General features: G+C 39.6%; 1 protein-coding gene across 6 annotated transcripts in view; it reads right to left on the bottom strand.

The window, feature by feature from the left end:
• mroh1 (maestro heat-like repeat family member 1) overlaps window positions 1–17,516 on the bottom strand; it is a 90,869-nt gene that overhangs the window by 17,432 nt on the left and 55,921 nt on the right. For 4 of the 6 annotated variants that reach the window (XR_016115387.1, XR_016115388.1, XR_016115389.1 and 1 more), the window contains exons 21-30: window positions 16,655–16,777; window positions 16,420–16,566; window positions 15,859–15,885; window positions 11,222–11,344; window positions 10,622–10,701; window positions 10,261–10,402; window positions 9,865–9,960; window positions 7,244–7,348; window positions 7,026–7,161; window positions 114–226 (exon numbers count right to left, since the gene is read on the bottom strand). Coding sequence is in view for 3 of the 6 variants with exons in the window: in XM_088999258.1 (XP_088855384.1) it covers window positions 114–226; window positions 7,026–7,161; window positions 7,244–7,348; window positions 9,865–9,960; window positions 10,261–10,402; window positions 10,622–10,701; window positions 11,222–11,344; window positions 15,859–15,885; window positions 16,420–16,566; window positions 16,655–16,777 (1,092 nt within the window). In the remaining 3 variants the exon portion in view is untranslated. The remainder of the gene's footprint in view (window positions 1–113; window positions 227–7,025; window positions 7,162–7,243; window positions 7,349–9,864; window positions 9,961–10,260; window positions 10,403–10,621; window positions 10,702–11,221; window positions 11,345–15,858; window positions 15,886–16,419; window positions 16,567–16,654; window positions 16,778–17,516) is intronic. The other 2 variants (XM_088999260.1, XM_088999259.1) reach the window with 2 other exon arrangements.

Below are 17,516 nucleotides of genomic sequence, written 5' to 3'. Positions count from 1 at the left end.
GGTTTCCCACTGAGTAATCTGACGGAACAGAAACACAGTTACCGTGAATTTCTGACATCCTCAGACCTGCATGCAATAGTTATTGACTGGATATGTGATGAAATGTTGTGTACCTTGCTTATCTCAAAGCAAGACTTGTAAAGGATTGAACGGTCCGGGTTTTCCAGTTGTTCCTTAAGGGGCAATAGACCTTCCACAGCATCGTCTTTATAGTCAAGAGAGAAACCTGGATTGGATATTCAGAAGGATAAATTAAATTTGATTAAAATGCAGAGTATGTCATAATCTAACATATGCACAGAAAGACATGAAAAATGGTAAGCATGCATGCATTTGAAGACATCTTAAAACTGTACCATACACCATAATTCCAGCAGTCATATTACGTGAATCATATGACCAAAAATAAATAAAAAATATCTCTGGAGCCGCAAAAAATAAACAGTAGAAAGTACTTAAGACTGAAGACCGTCTGTGTTTTATGTGTTGTGCCACATTATCGATGAAAAAGTTTCTTCAGCCATCATCTGTACTTCTTTGAAGGTGTCGGACGTTTCACTTCTTATCCAAGAAACTTTGTCAGCAAACTAAAGTCTTACTGGTAGTTTAGGCCCTATATATATATCCCGACTGTCCAGACATGGCGGTGCCGGACTCTGCTACGATACGTCCCTGCTCTCAGGTTCGGGGGGAGCAGAGGACTACTCCCTGCCACTCCACTGATTGTTCCTATTGTGCTGACTAACGACTGGCCTGAATGCCCCACTTCCACCGGTATCACCTCATCAGTATTCCTAATCCTATTTTGCCTAAATAGGCTGTTGTACGAAAGATCCAAATTGAACCTCACCCCACCATATCGGTTTAAAGAAGGATTCAGCTGTTTTATGAAAATCGCTTCTTTTACTCCCCTTTCAAACCATGTATGTTCTTTCGCTAAGATTTCTCATTGTCGTCAAATGAGTGGTTGCGAGCTTTTAGGTGCATATTTACTGCCGATTGAGGCCCACTAGTATTATCCCTGCGATGTTGATGAAGTCTTTTTTTTGAGAAATTGTTTAGTCTCCCCAATATACGGCTCTTTACATTTGTATTGAATAAACTACATTACTTTGTTTTTCATTTGGCAGCCTATCTTTTAGATGTACTAATTTTTGCCTTTAAGTGTTTATCGGTTTGAAACAAGTAGGAATTTTGTGTTGCCAAAGGACTCTGTAGTTTTTCAAAACCTCCTGCAAAGGCACTACCACTCCTCTCCTTTTTGTATCTTCAGAATTTTTGGTTTCATTCCCTATCCTTTCTTTCTGACATTTGTTAAATGACCACTGAGGGTACCCACAGTTAGTGAGTGCTCTCCTCATATGTCTTGACTCGTTTTCTCTACCTTCGACGCGTGTTGGTATTAGTTTAGCCCTATGCTGGAGGGTTCTGATAACTCCGAGTTTGTGTTGTAAAGGGTGATTAGAATCGAAAAGTAAGTATTGGTCAGTGTGTGTAGCCTTCCTAAAGACTTCTGTTTTTAGCGCTCTGTCCTCTTTTATAATTACTTTACAATCCAAGAAGGCAAGTTGGTTCTCTTTAATGTCCTCACGAGTAAATTTAATGTTGATATCTACCGAGTTGAGGTGATCTGTGAAGGATTGAATTTCTTGTTTTTTAATTATGACAAAAGTATCGTCCGCATATTTAAACCAGTGTCTAGGTATTGTCCCCGGGAAGGATGTGAGAGCCTGTTTCTCCATCTCTTCCATGTACAGATTAGCCACTATGGGTGAAACTGGTGAGCCCATAGCACAACCATGAATTTGTTTGTAAAATTTCTCCCTAAATTGAAAATACGTAGTATTAAGACAGATTTCCAATAATTGGCAGATGTCGTCCGGTTTAAGTTTGGTTCTTTCATGCAGAGAAATGTCAGCCAGCAGTCCCTTCCTCACCACTGAGACTGCTGCTGGGGTTGGGACAGATGTGAATAAAGAAGTCACATCATAAGATGCCAATGTTTCCTCAGGTTCCAATATGAGGTCTACGATCCTCTCTACAAACCCTGTGGTGTTCTCTACGTGATATTCTGTGTTACCAACCAAGTGGGCTAAGATAGGTTTTAAATATTTGGCTACATTGTATGTAGAGGAGTCAATGCTATAAACAATGGGTCTGAGTGGGAACCCTTCTTTATGTATTTTTGGCAGGCCATAGATACGTGGCGTGGCCTCTCCAGGGTATAATCTAAATTACATCTGTTTGTCTAGACGTTTTCCTTTCTCTAACTTTTGGAGCCAGTCTATCATTTCTTTCTTGTATCTATTGGAAGGGTCCCTTTTTAGTTGCTCATAAGTGTAAGAATCACTGATTAACCTATTTATTTTGTCTTCATAATCCGATGTGTTGAGAAGCACTGTACACCTACCCTTGTCTGCTGGCAAAATAGTAATATTTTTATCTTTTTGTAGAGCAGTTAACGCCTTTCTCTCTTCTAATGTTATGTTGGACGGAGGTGGTTTGGCACTTCTAAGAAGGGCTGATATTTTAATGCATAGATCATCTGCCTCTGCATACGGAAGTTTGTTACTTTTAATAGCCGATTCATTAGCTGTGATATGGTCTATTGTAGGTATAGTTTTAGGAGTTACTGAGAAATTTAAACCTTTGGTTATTACCGCCTTTTCTGTCTCTGAGAGATCCTGTCTGACGAATTTTTGATCCAATTCTCTCTTGACATCTGTTCATACCTAATTTTTCCCGTGTTTACAAGTACGTAGCTGTGATTGTTTCTGTAAAAGTAATTTTTGAAATTTAGCCTTTTGTCTCTCCTTGGTTTTGCTGTGGTGCCTCATGTATCCGGATTTGGTAAATTCACACACTTCCTGATAGATTTTGTGGGTAAGTTCAGTTTGTAATCGTTGATAATAAGTTTCTATTTCTGACTGTTTGTTTTTTATCTCTATGTTAAGTCTCCTAATTCGCAAATTTAGTATTTTCCTCGTATAATTTTGTTGCATTTTATCGGCTAAGTATCCAGGTTCCAAGGGTGCTTGCTTCAAGCATTTAGGAATTAACCAGCTCTGTCTATATTTAAGATTGAATCTGAGGTGGTTCTTTAAGTCAGCTAATTTAAAAGTGGCCTTTTCTAAGTTACGTACCAGCAGAAGGATGTCTCTCCCAAAGTTTGGCACCTATCTTTTGGATGTACTAACTTTTGCCTTAATTTTTACAACACAAACTCGGAGTTATCAGAACCCTCCAGCATAGGGCTAAATTAATAGCAACAAGCGTCGAAGGTAGAGAAAAGGCGTTGAAACATATCAGGAGATCACTCACTAACTGGGTACCCTCAGTGGTCATTTAACAAATGTCAGAGAGAAAGAATAAGGAATGAAACCAAAAATTCTGAAGATACATAAAGGAGAGGAGTAGCAGTACCTTACATTGCAGGAGTTTCTGAAAAACTACAGAGTCCTATGGCAACACAAAATTCCTACTTATTTCAAACCAATAAACACTTTAAGGCAAACATTTGTACATCCAAAAGATAGGCTGCCAAATAAAAAACAAAGTAATGTAGTTTATTCAATACATTGTAAGAATGAAAATTGTAAAAAGCAGTAAGGAAATAGTACTGTATAGTGCCACTTAGCAGTTTTTTTGACAACGATACTAGTGCAGCGTGTTCTACCGGAAACAAATTCCTTGTGTGTTCTACATACTTGGCAATAAAGATGATTCTGATTCTGATTCTGATTCTGACATTGGGGAGACTAAACAAAATCTCAAAAAAAGACTATCAACATCGCAGGGATGATACTAGTGGGCCTCGATCTGCAGTACATATGCACCTAAAAGCTAGCAACCACTCATATGACGACAATGAGGTTAAAATCTTAGCAAAAGAACATAAAATGGTTTGAAAGGGGAGTAAAAGAAGCGATTTTCATGAAACAGCTGAATCCTTCTTTAAACTGATATGGTGGGGTGAGGTTCAATTTGGATGTTTCGTACAACAGCCTACTTAGGCAAAATAGGATTAGTAATACTGATGAGGTGATACCGGTGGAAGTGGGGCATTCAGGCAAGTCGTTAGTCAGTACAATAGGAACAATCAGTGGAGTGGCAGGGAATAGTCCTCTGCTCCCCCCAACCTGTGGGCAGGGACCTATCATAGCAGAGTCCGTCATCGCCATGTCTGGACAGTAGGGATATATATATAGGGCCTAAACTACCAGTAAGCTTTAGTTTGTTGACGAAGTTTCTTGGATAAGAAGCGAAACGTCCGACACCTTCAAAGAAGTACAGATGACGGCTGAAGAAAACTTAATCGATGGACCACTCCTGTACGACTGAGAGCTTACACAGACGTGTCACATTATTTTGTTATTTTGTTTTTGACGTCAAGATGGTGCTGCGCGAGTGCCTGCCTTTACAGCACCTTCTGTATTTTATTTTTCTTGGTGTAAAATATACATTTCTCCACTGTGGCACAAATAAAGATGCCGTCCCAAACTTAACTTCCTTACAATGTGAATGAATTACCGTAAGTCTTATTGCTTTGATGAAATTAAAGGAATGCAATTAAGAAATCAAAATTTTCATGTACTTTTTCTTTCAGGATTCGAAAAAATAACTACATGGAATGTGCATAATGACTGTAAAGTGTCCTGGAAAGCTTTGAAAGGCGCTTAGAAATAAAATGTATTATTATTATTATTATTATTATTATTATTATTATAATGGGCTCCTTATCTGGGCCCCTAACAGACTGCAATAAAACAGCATGCATTTATAAAAATAAATTATATATAAATAAATTATTACGTCCAATAAATGTTTAATCCACGGTTCTCACAGTGACGTGCAGTCAGGGGAGGCAGGTGAGGCTGTGCCTCACCTGTCATCATAGAAATATCAAATGACAAAATAAATTAAACAGTTATATTTATTTCGTGATTTGTACTTTAACATTCTTTTCCATTAAACTTCACAATTTTTGAATTTTCACATTTACCGGTCAAATACTAAGTGAGACGAGCAGTGAGGCACCAGCCGTCTGAGCCTCACTATGGATTGCGCTATCACTATGCTAACTGTGCTGGCTTGCTCTGCAATGAGACCGCATTGATGTCCCTCTGCATATCGCTATTAAAGTGTTCAAAAGCTTTTAGTATATGGACTACATTTCTACACTTTCGCTGGTGTATATAATGTACAGTCACTGTAGATTATAAACACTGTACTACAGTGTTTATTTTATTTTATCTTGATCAAAACTATGTGCATAGGTGAGGCACACAGTTCTCCTGCCTCATGACAGGGGGCGCTATTGAGAGATTCTGCTTGCGAATCCTCAGCTGCAGAATAATAGAATTAGTGACAGAAAGCTACAGTAAACAGAAAGTTAAGTGCAACCATCCAGTAATTTTTCTCGCGTTGCTTGGCCTTATTTTCAGAATGGTGGATTACATATCTAAATTGAAAGAATTTTCGAAACTGGACTTTCAATCGAGGCAGGAGATAATAATTCAAGGAAGACAAACACCAGAATGTATAGCTCACAAACGGTGAGGGATGAATGTAAATCTCCTGGACAGCTTCTCAGCTTTTTGGCCAAGAAGGATCTCATTGAAACTATTCCTGAAGCGACAAAGGTGCTCCAGCTCGTGCTCACTGTTCCATCTACTACAGCATCAGTGGAGCGGTCATTCGCAGCACTGAAAAGACTGAAAACACAGTCGGAACAGGACTGATCAAGGACGACTTTCTTCACAGGCAGTGATCTCCATTGAGACAGAGAGACTTGGACTTCATTTAAGTAAAAGTAACACGATAATAACGTTTTTTAAATTCTTTTTTTCTATGCTAGTTTGTATACAGTATATAAAGAATGCTGACATGACATTTTAAACAAACACGTTAACTGTTGCCAGTCAAATGGTGAATAAGCTACTCTGTGGAGTTCATGTTTGTAAATCTGACTGTGATGACGTCGGTGCCTCACCAGCCACGAACCTCACCGCACGTCACTGGGTTCTCATCAGCTATTTTACTCTTTATCTTTGGGTCCATGGCCCATTACACATCACCGGTTTGTCTATAAATGCCGCGTGCCTGTCATGCCACTCTGCCAATGTGTCGCAGGTGATGATGCAAATCTTTGTGACATATGTATGCATACATTAAGTCTACTGAAGTTGCAAGCGCATCTTTGAGGCAGAAAACACATGCTTTTGAATCATAATAATATCGTTCCATTGGTTGTCAGACTAGAAAGAGCTCATATCGAGAATTTGTTTACATAATTCTTGCTGGTGAACACCCGTTTCAGAAAAAATGGCAAATGTTATGGTTACAAGCTTTAAGACGTGAGAATTGGACCGCGAAGGTAATTAAAAATACTTTACTCTTTGCACACTACAGTGACGTCATTAAGATGTGCATGCATTTTGGAGGCAATGCTTGGAAACATTGACACACATTTACATTTTCACAGCATTGGAAAACGTCAAGGTTTGTGTCATATTCGTCCTCCTACAAAAATCATATTAAAACAAAAAAATATGTTTGCCGCCCCGCTGTCCAGGTCTCCCATTAAAACAACAGGGCGCATTATAAAGCGCAAAACATTTCAACAGAGACCCCGAAATGTTGAACAGTTGAAGCTGTACATCAAACAAAACATGGGCAAGAATTTCACCTCCAAAGCTTCAACAATTTGTTGAATTACTTCTCAAACATTTATTGAATGTTGCTCAAAGAAAAGGTGAGGCAAAACATTTGCAAACAGAACATCAGCTTTATTTTAATGTGTTGCAGCCCAAAAAATTATGAATTCATGATTATTTGTTTAAAAACAACCAAGCGCATGAGTTTGAACATTAAGTATAATTTGGAAATCATGTTATCACAACATCCCAACTCCATTGGAATTGGGATGTTATCACAACATCCCAACTCCATTGGAATTGGGCTCTATTTCACAAGGAATGAAGAGTTGATCGATGTTAAATGAATTAAAAAAATAGTGTCCTCACCTTCATAGCGAAGTTGGATGGTGAGCAGTATGTACACACAGTCAATGGCGGTGGTGCGGACAGCGAGGTGGGGATCGGAGCAGCGTAGAGACAGTCGACCCAGGAGAGCTCCGAGGTTGTGGAAGGACATCATGTTCTAGACAAGGCAGCACGGGAGAAAAGTTTCGATTAAAAGTCTTGCAAAAGCAGTTGGGGCATGCACCAGAGTCTGTGTTCACCTTTACTGTCATATTGTGCAGGTAATGAGTCAGCATATGAGCAGTGGCCAAGATAGCTCTCTCTCTCTCATGGTCTAGTGTTGAGGTCAGCCAGCATTCAATGTGCTGTGTAAGACACAATGATGACACAATAAAGAGCAACGGACGGAAGCATGTAGGTTGACTTTTCAATTTTTGGTTTGACTTTTCAGTTTTTGGTTGCAAAAAGACAGGAAGTAAAATAGGCTATATATAATATATATACAGTAAAGTCTCGTTATATCGATATTCGTTATATTGATAGTACTGCTTATTACGATACTATTTCTATGAACGCAAGGAGAAAATTTACATGCCGCAGGATCGGATATATCGATAGTCCGGTTATAGCGATATTTTTTCAGACTCCCGAGAATATCGATATAACAAGACTTTACTATATATATATATATACATACATATACACACACACACACACACACACACACACACACACACACACACACACACACACACACACACACACACACACACACACACACGTGCACACACATATATATATATATATATATATATATATATATATATATATATATAGTAATGCCATGAGAGGCTAACTCTTAGCGGGACAGGACAAGGAGTGCAATGGGCGACAGGTTTGAATGCAAACAAAGGTTTTAATAAAGGGTTTCAGGGGGAATTCACAAGCAACAAAGGCAATAACGTCTCTCCCAATACTTAAATCATAATAAAGTCTCTTCTGAGGTGAACTGAAGACGGAGTTCTTTTCCATGTGTTTCTAGGCCTCACCCCTCTTGATGTCCTTCCTAGGTAGCCTAGCCACCTTTAGCAAGGGTCCAAATTCAGTGTTCTGTCGTATGGTCCCAACTGGCGATGAGTTCTAGGCAGCAATCAGTTTCTCCACAGAGCACAGCAATGGAGCTTGTCTCCCCGTCCTCCACACTCATAGGCTCTCTGCCTTAAAAGCCTTGCTTGCCAATCAAGCCGTGATCAGGTGTGGGGTTTGAATTGCTGCCTTCCACCAGATGGGGCCAAAACTCTCTCTGGGTGAAGCCATTTTAGGGAAATGTATTTGCCCTCCAGGAGCCGGCCTCTCGTGACATCACAATATATATTAATCACCTCAGAAGTATTATGGTAAACATCCCATTATACATCCAACATAAACATGAAAAGCGTATAATATAATCAATTAATACAAATTAAGGCGTTTATGATCTTAACTTCCCATTGAGAAACAGTAAAAATCTTATGGAACTGAAACCCAGGAACAAAAGCTGTGACCATGTATAACACAACGCTTAGGTGATTTGTCACACATGGTACAAAAGTCAGGCGTGCTGCTTTTAGTGACATTCACGTTTCATTTCACTGTAAACCACCCCATCTCCCCCTGAAAAAAATAAGGCACTGCAGTACATCACGTGTAACTGATGTTTCATACTACAATTTCCTTGTTTATTCTATGCCTTTTACTCTGGGTTTTGCTAGGGGAAATTTAAAGTTTAATTCAAGAGAGGTGCTTCAGCGTAATTTTATCAGCTCAGAGTGGTTGTGAATAACCTTCAGTATCTTTTATTGCATTTAATCACAATGTTCCTTAAGACACGAGACCAAGGGTGCCCAAACTTTTCTGACCTAAGATGTATTCTTAGGTCAGTAAGATCTATCTATTGGATATGCCTTGGATATGCCTTTATTAGTCTCACAGTGGAGAAATTTACATTTCACAGCAGCAAAGTGATGAAAGGAATGAAAGTAGAAAAACGAAATACATGAGCTGCTGGAAAGGCAGCCACTCTCGCGGCGCCGTCTTGAAGTCAAAAGAACAAAAAAAAACTAAATAACAAATAATATGACAGCATAGAGACAATATGACAAAACAAATTATTCCGTGCAATATTCCGTGCATGCATGCACATGCATGCCATGATGAGCAAGAGCCGATTAACTATCGCAGTTCACGTGTTCCGTTTTAAAAAGCTTCTCTCAACCTTCTGGATTCCCATTCTTTGTCCGTGCCATCAGTGAACTTTACATAAAACAAGCTGAATGAGATTAATTAAAACGTTAAAAGATACAGCGCAACAAATCTGTTCACAACCTGCAACTGTAGACGTTCGGTGACAAAGGTTAACTGCCACCGTACATTAATGATGACCTGCCTTATTTTAATTTATTGTTGAATAATTTTGATAGAGTATTAGATAGGATGGATGCTACAGGTCAATCGAGATCTACAAAATGGGCACCTCTGCACTACAGTACACGTAGAGACCATGATCTCTAGCCGGTTTGTTATGTACACAGTGGCTTTGTTACAAATGAATTTTTATAGAATAACATGTATGTTCCTTTTTCCACATCGATTGCTCATGAAAGTGAAGAACTATCACGGCAGTTATTTTCTTTTTTTTTCCCAGACCAAATAATTGGAAATGATGGTGCAAAAATTATATCCCAAATAAATGCCTGTGACCTACATAATGTCAAGTGACATTTCAGAACACATAGAAAACAGTTTCCGCATCATTTTTCTGAGCACAGTATCTCAGTAATTGAGGATCACGAATACAGCATTGCTACAAAGTACCAAAATACTCGAAAAATAAGAGGCCTACCTTGAATACACACTGTAAACTATCAGGTGTGGGGTCTTTACCAAGCATGCTGCTCAGTAACTCATGCAGTGAAGACAATGTTTCTTTGTACAAGGCCTGCACACAAAATGTGTTGGTTTGGCTAACAATACAGCATAAAAAATGTAGTACTTGGTGGAGATTGTATCTTAAGCCTCCATCCCACTGAGCGGCGATCAATTGAGTTTTCCAAGCAGTGAAAGTTTCTTGTCAAGGTGTATTCAAAGTTACAAATGTTCACATGTACTTTTCTTTTCACGAGAGACGTTAAAACTATTGCCAAACATCTGGTGAATGTTTGGTGGAGTCTGATATGAACTTTTTTTAACCTACGCTAAGTGGGTTACGGGCTATAAAGTGAGATTGCGCTCATTTTACCTTTCTTTGCTTGGGGTCTAGTATTTCTTCTTTTGTTATTTTCTCTGGAGTGTGCGGCTCAGGAGGAAGAGAAAACACACTGTTCACACACACCTTCAGCAAATCAAAGCTCTCATTCTCACTCAGTGCAGGGTCGAGGGGGCTGAATCATAACCGGTCAAAGGATAAAACACTAGGGAAATACATTTGTGTCACACCATGAAATAATAACATCAATCTCATATCTGTTTTCTTCAGTTTGCCAATGTCTGCTGTCAATATACCTTTGTTGGGGAAAATGTTTGTTTGCGTGTTTATGAAACTAAATATCAATAACTAGTCTACTTCAACAGTGAGACTCCTGAGGAACATAGGAGGATACATTAGGTTGGCACAAGTGCTCATGACCAGGTGACGCACTGGAGTCCGAAGCGCATCAGCGGGTTCTGACTTAATAAAATCCTGTCCAAGAAAACAAATCAGAGAATAATTAACCAACCAATAAAAGTGAAAAGGTATTGTACTAGTTGTTTGTTGATTCACAGCATCACCAGAGTTAGACTACCAAACAGGGCAGGGTCAATGCCCTTAGTAAAAACCACAAAAGATGACTTGCTGGTGAAAATCTAGGTTTGACTGCTTTTATAAATAAACCAGGTCAAATGTGAACAAAATTAAATTTAATGTGAGGTGCTTATCTGTTATCAAGTAATTCATTCTGATTTTGGCCCTATTGTTACTTCACACCCAGGTAAATAATAATAACTCCCACTCAATTAAATATTTAATTAAACTAACATGCATGCATTTCGAATGCAGTCAGATGTCAAGAGTACCTGTCGGACAACCACACAAACTAGGAGAGAGAGCATACAACATCCAGGAGGTAGGACTGAGCACACTCGACGGTCAAGCACACGGCGTGCTCATCACATGCTCCATCATTTGCTAAATGGAGCAATTTAAAGTGTTGATCACTCACCTGGATAAGAGCAATGAGTTCTTGTTTGCGGGAGAAGACATAGCCTTGTTTCTTTACACACCCATTGATGGCTTTGGCAACAAGGCCAACACTCTGGATCAAACTTAGTTTCATTGTCAAATCCTATGATATGGCCACACACACAAACACACAATTACAGGCACAAAAAATGTAGGACACCAAACAGCAAGGAGAGAGGACAGAAACATCGCAAGGTTTTGGATCCAGGCTCAAATACCACAATTCTGGGAGAATGAAATACATTATCTACACCACCGCCAGTACCATGTTATAGAAACAGCAAAGCAAAAGTAAATGCTCGAATCACGAGCAACAAAAACAATCTAGCATTAAGATTGAGCCCCCATTTTTGTAGATGTGGGCTTGAATCAACGTTGATGAGGTTAGTGAAACAGCCATAGACATTCTATGGTTTAGAAAGTGACAGACCTGATTGAAACTGAGAACAAGCGGTTAGAAGATGTAAAGAAAATGAAAAGTGGCCTGCTCGACATTCATGGAGCAGTGTCCAAAATCCAGAACTTTTTATATTGAAATTATTTTGATAATGATGATTTCAGATCACAATAAAAAAAGCAAATACGAGCAATTGAGCAATGCTGTTCTTGTTCATTAATCGTGATCCATGAATGATGCAAGAGCTTAGTCCAAAATGTTTTGTAGATGATTGTTCCATTCAATATTATGAGCAACAAAGACTTTAAAGCAAACCATCAAGCAATTTAGGTGCAAAAAGTTCCCATCACAGTGTCAATACCACTGACGAAATGATACCCTTAGAGTGGAGACGTTGAAAATATACAGTGATGAAAAGTATTTGAACACCCTACTATTTTGCTATTTCTCCCACTTAGAAATTTTGGACGGGTCTGACATTCTCATCATTGGTGCACGTCGACTGTGAAAGAGAAACTAAAAAGAAAAACCCAGAAATAACAATGCATGATTTTTTTTAACAATTTATTTGTGTTATACAGCAAATAAGTATTTGAACACCTGTGTATCATCTAGAAATCTGACCGCGAAAGACCAGTAAATCCCCCCTTTAGAAGTCCACCTGCACGCCTGAAACAGATGCACCCGTTTGAGGTTGTTAGCTGCATAAATACACCTGTCCACCCCATACAATCAGTAAGACTAACTTGTAACATGCTGAAGACCAAAGAGCTGTCTAAAGACACCAGAGACAAAATTGTACACCCCCACAAGGCTGGAAAAGGCTACGGAGTAATTGGCGAGCAGCTTGGTGAAAAAAGGTCCACTGTTGGAGCAACCATGAGAAAATGGAAGAAGCTAATCTCAATCGGTGTGGAGCCCCATGCAAGATAGCACCTCGTGGAGTCTCAATGATTTTAAGAAAGGTGAGGAATGTCATGATCTGGTTGGCGACCAGCGGGAGGCGCTGTCGGCCCCGCCTGCACCTGCACAGGTGCTGGTCGTCCCGATCAGATTGGCGACCAGTGGGAAGCGACGTCAGCCCTGCCTGCAGCCTCGCAGGTGTTGGTCGTTATAATCACTGTCACTTAAAATGACACCCGGCACGACCATCCGGTGCCGGTTCATTGTTTGTTTGCTGCTTGTTTGCTGCATGCATTGTGTACGTGTTTGTTTAACCTTGGCGGACTTTTACACTTGGTTTTCTTTTGCTACTTTGTATTTTTTCCATTCAGATCATTTTGATGTTTTACATTTTGTTCCTGCTGACTTTATTTTAATACAATTTGTCAAACAACCTCCTGCTCCCTCCTGCCTGCTTTTTGGGATCCGAACCCGCCATCACCACCTTGCAAACCGTGATTGAAGACTGTCATGATCTGGTTGGCGACCAACGGGGGGCGCTGGCGGCCCCGCGTGCACCTGCACAGATGCTGGTCGTCCCGATCAGATTGGCGACCAGCGGGTAGCGACGTCAGCCCTGCCGGCAACCTCGCAGGTGCTGGTCGTTATAATCAATGACACTTAAAAGGACACCTGGCACGATCATCCGGTGCCGATTCATTGTTTGCTGCTTGGTTGCAGCATGCATCGTGTACGTGTTTGTTTAACCTTGGCGGACTTTTACACTTGGTTTTCTTTTGCTACTTTGTATTTTTTCCATTCAGATCATTTTGATGTTTTCCATTTTGTTACTGCTGACCTTTATTTTAATACAATTTGTCAAACAACCTCCTGCTCCCTCCTGCCTGCTTTTTGGGATCCGAATCCGCCATCACCACCTCGCAAATCGTGACAAGGAATCAGCCCGCCTGCCTTTCCAATGACCTGAAAAGAGCTGGTACCACCGTTCTTGATGATACATGGGAGAAAGTTTTGTGGTCAGATGAGACCGAAATAGAACTTTGTGGTCATAAGCGTGATTGGAGAAAGAAGAATGGAGAGTACAATCTAAAGAACACCATCGCTACTGTGAAGCATGGGGATGATAGCATCATGCTTTGGGGGCTTTTTTCTGCACATGGGACAGGACGAGTGCACTGCATTAAAGAGAGGATGACTGGGGTCGCCGTGTATTGTGATATTTTGTGGAACAACCTCCTTCCGTCAGTCAGAGCATTGAAGATGGGTCGTGGCTGGGTCTTCCAACACGACAATGACACAAAGCACACAGCCAGGAAAACCAAGAAGTGGCTCTGTAAGAAGCACATCAAGGTTCTAGCATGGCCCAGCCAGTCTGCAGACCTGAACCCGATCAAACATCTTTGGAGAGAGCTCAAACTCCGTGTTTCTCAGCACAGTCCAGAAACCTGACTGATCTAGATTCTAGAGCAGTGTTTTTCAACCTTTTTTGAAGCACGGCACTTTTTTTACATTGGAATTTTTTTGCGGCACACCACGAACCATCTCGCAGGAAAGAGGAATCAGTGACGTGATGCCACACGGACGAATATTAAATTACCCTCCCAGTCTTTTCAGCACGGCCACAGGACAATGACATAATATTGGCAGAAAATGATTAATAAATGTTTGTAAAAATTTTAATTTGAAAAAGGGGCACTGGATAGTTTCTCACGGCACACCTGACGATCTCTCACGGCACACTAGTGTGCCGCAGCACAGTGGTTGAAAATCACTGATCTAGAGAAGATCTGTATGGAGGAGTGGGCCAAGATCCCTCCTGCTGTGTGAGCAAACCTGGTGAAAAACTACAGGAAACATTTGAGCTCTGTAATAGCAAACAAAGGCTACTGTACAAAATATTAACATTCATTTTCTCAGGTGTCCAAATACTGCAGCTGTATCACACAAATAAATTGTTAAAAAAGCATACATTGTAATTTCTGGATTTTTCTTTTTAGTTTATCTCGTAAAGTGGACATGCACCTATGATGAAAATTTCAGACCCCTCAATGTTTTCGAAGTGGGAGGAATAGCAAAAAAGCACGGTGTTCACAAATACAGTAAAGTCTCGTTATATCGATATCGTTTATATTGATAATACTGCTTATTACGACACTATTTTCATTTCCAGTGCACATTTCTAGTCTTTTTATGTATATTTAGTTCCGTTTAGTACGATTCGTGGTTTTTACGATAATCCGGTTACTACGGTGCTCTTTTTCATCTCCCGCCGGCCATTTTGCTATGTTTATATTGATACACGCCATCGATCGTGCCATTGGTCGACTTGGTCACGTGACTTGGTCACGTGAGTTTGTTACGTGACCATCTCCCGTGTAGCAGAGCCATTTTCATTTTCAGGCGCTAGCTCGTGTGTAGCAGACAAGATTGAAGTGTTTGTGTTAAAAGGTAAAAATGGGAAGCAGAAGAAGATTGATGACTTTTTTAAATTGCATACATAATACAGTAAGATGTAAGCGTTGCAGTTTCCCTGTTGTGTTATGTACATGCCCACTGTACTGTATATGAATGCAATCGTTTTTTGCAACAATGTTTCTTGTTTTGTCTGCTGAAGCGTGATGATTTTGAAAATTACCGTACATTCCATACTGTGTATTAAAGGACAACCGATGTCACTTTTTATTCAAATGCAAAACACCAACAAAAATGACTTCACCACAAGACGTCATGCATTGCCTGTGAATCCAAACAATGGCTTCAGATTCGGATAATATGCTTTCTTGTTACACATCCAGTTATGAATATGATTCAAATACACTGTAGTTTTGAAGAGGAAAGCATAGATGTTTGCAATCGATTAAAGAATTATATGTGCCATTTTGAGGCAACATTGGGGGAAGATCTCTCAACCAAAAAAAAAAAAAAAAAAACACAAAATGGCGAGCTCATATGGCCAGCTCCGTTTCTTGTATGGCGCTTGGATGCCCTTTTGGCGGCTTTTGTTAATGCAGTTCGGCGCAGGACGGATATATCGACAGTACGGTTATATCGACATTTTTTCTAACTCCCGAGAATATCGATATAACGAGACTTTACTGTACTTATTTTCTTCACTGTAAGGTTGTAAAGAGTTGTCTGCAAATGAAAATTCTTTATGCAAACAGATTTCTGACTTTTAAGCTTAAGGAAAAATTTAAAAGAGAGCATCACTGCAAGCGTGTCCACCAGAAAAGGGGAAAAGACCAGGAAAGTAAGAAAGTTAACTTTCAAGTTATGAGAGATCCATTTTAATAGCCCAACTATCCCTGTGACGATACCTTTGTCTCTACTTTAATCCCAAGAACCTGTATGAAATAGAGGTATTACAGTCACAATGCCAAATATAAATTTTAAGAATGAAACCCAAGATAACAGACAAAAAAAACACGGTTGCAATTTACAAGGTAAATTTGCAATATTTTCTATTGTTGAAAAAATAATGATAAGACATTGATTATGGGAGAAAAAATACAAAGACATGTTGATTTTAAACTATAACTACAGTAAAGTCTCGTTATATCGATATCGGATATATCGATAGTCCCGGTTATATCGATACTATTTCTATGCACGCACGGAGAAAATTACATGCAAACAGGGTCGGATATATCGATAGCCCCGGTTATATCGATATTTTTTCGGACTGCCTTGAATATCGATATAACGAGACTTTACTGTATAATTAATTGCTGCTTAATTCTCTACAGTATATTGTAAATTGATTGACACTTAAAAATAATTTTGGGGAATATAGACCTAATTAGATTTGTTTTAATTTTGTGACCACAACCGCAAACAAACATCCCTCAAGTCAAGTGTATCACCAGTGTTTGTATTACCTTTGTGTTAAAGTGTTTACTGATGCAGCGAAGAATGTCTTGATCAATTCGATTGAGGATTTTTTCTGAAGGAGCATTCACGGCCACTTGACCATAACACAAGATTAAAGTGCTTTTTACCTTCTCTGTCTCAATCTCATTTCGATCCTAGGGAGACAGTAAAATTGAGGAAATAACTCATTATGATTGGAAACGAAATGATCAGAAAATGATGGATAGATGAAAAATCGTTTACTTTGAGCAGGTTGAAAATACTTGGGGATTTCTTGAACGCATCAGACTTTCCAAACTCGTCAAGCTTGGCAAGAGTTTCTTCTAAATGTCTGTTGGCACAGAAGCCAATGCCCAGAGCCACACCCTGACCAAAAGAGGAATGCAAATGACATGTTAATTTTATTAAATAATCCACCTTCCTGCTCAAACAAACAAAAAACAAAAAAATATATCAATCCAACCGCATTCACTGAGAAACTGTTTATTTCGCAGTTGTACTCATTTTCAAGATGAAAAAAAATAATTGTTGCTATTTGTTTAACCCCATTCCCTTTTCCAGACCGCTTTATCCTATTAGGCTCGCGGGGGGGGGGGGGGGGGGGGGGGGGGGGGGGGGGGGGGGGGGGTACTGGAGCCTATCCCAGCCATCTTTGGGCACTAGGCAGGGGCCACCCTGAATTGGTTACTAGCCAATTACAGGGCGTTTCTATTTTTTTGTCATTTGCTATTGGATTGGATTTGCCTTTTATTAGTCTCACAGGGGAGAAATTTACATTTCACAGCAGCCAAGTGATGAAAGGAATGAAAGTAGAAAAACAAAATACATGAGCTGCGCCGTCTTGAAGTCAAAAGAAAAAAAAAATCACTATTCACTAAAATATGACAAAGTTTACTGAAGATAAACGTTTAAATGATAAAATAGATGATTGTTCATGAGAGTGTTTATCATACCTGCCAACTTTTGAAACCAGAAATGCCTAATAATATGCCTGGGTCCAGGGGCCCCGGTCCGTCATATATTTATTTATTTAAAGTGTTTCTACCCTTTATAGACATATCAAGGCATCTATTAGTCAAGGTTTCCAGGTATGAAACTCAAATAA

Source organism: Hippocampus bargibanti, linkage group LG06, assembly GCF_051943395.1.
Source record: "Hippocampus bargibanti isolate YZ-2025 linkage group LG06, ASM5194339v1, whole genome shotgun sequence".
NCBI lineage: Eukaryota > Metazoa > Chordata > Actinopteri > Syngnathiformes > Syngnathidae > Hippocampus > Hippocampus bargibanti.
The sequence above is the reverse complement of the archived record's forward strand: the minus strand, read 5'-3'. Positions and strand labels throughout refer to the sequence as shown.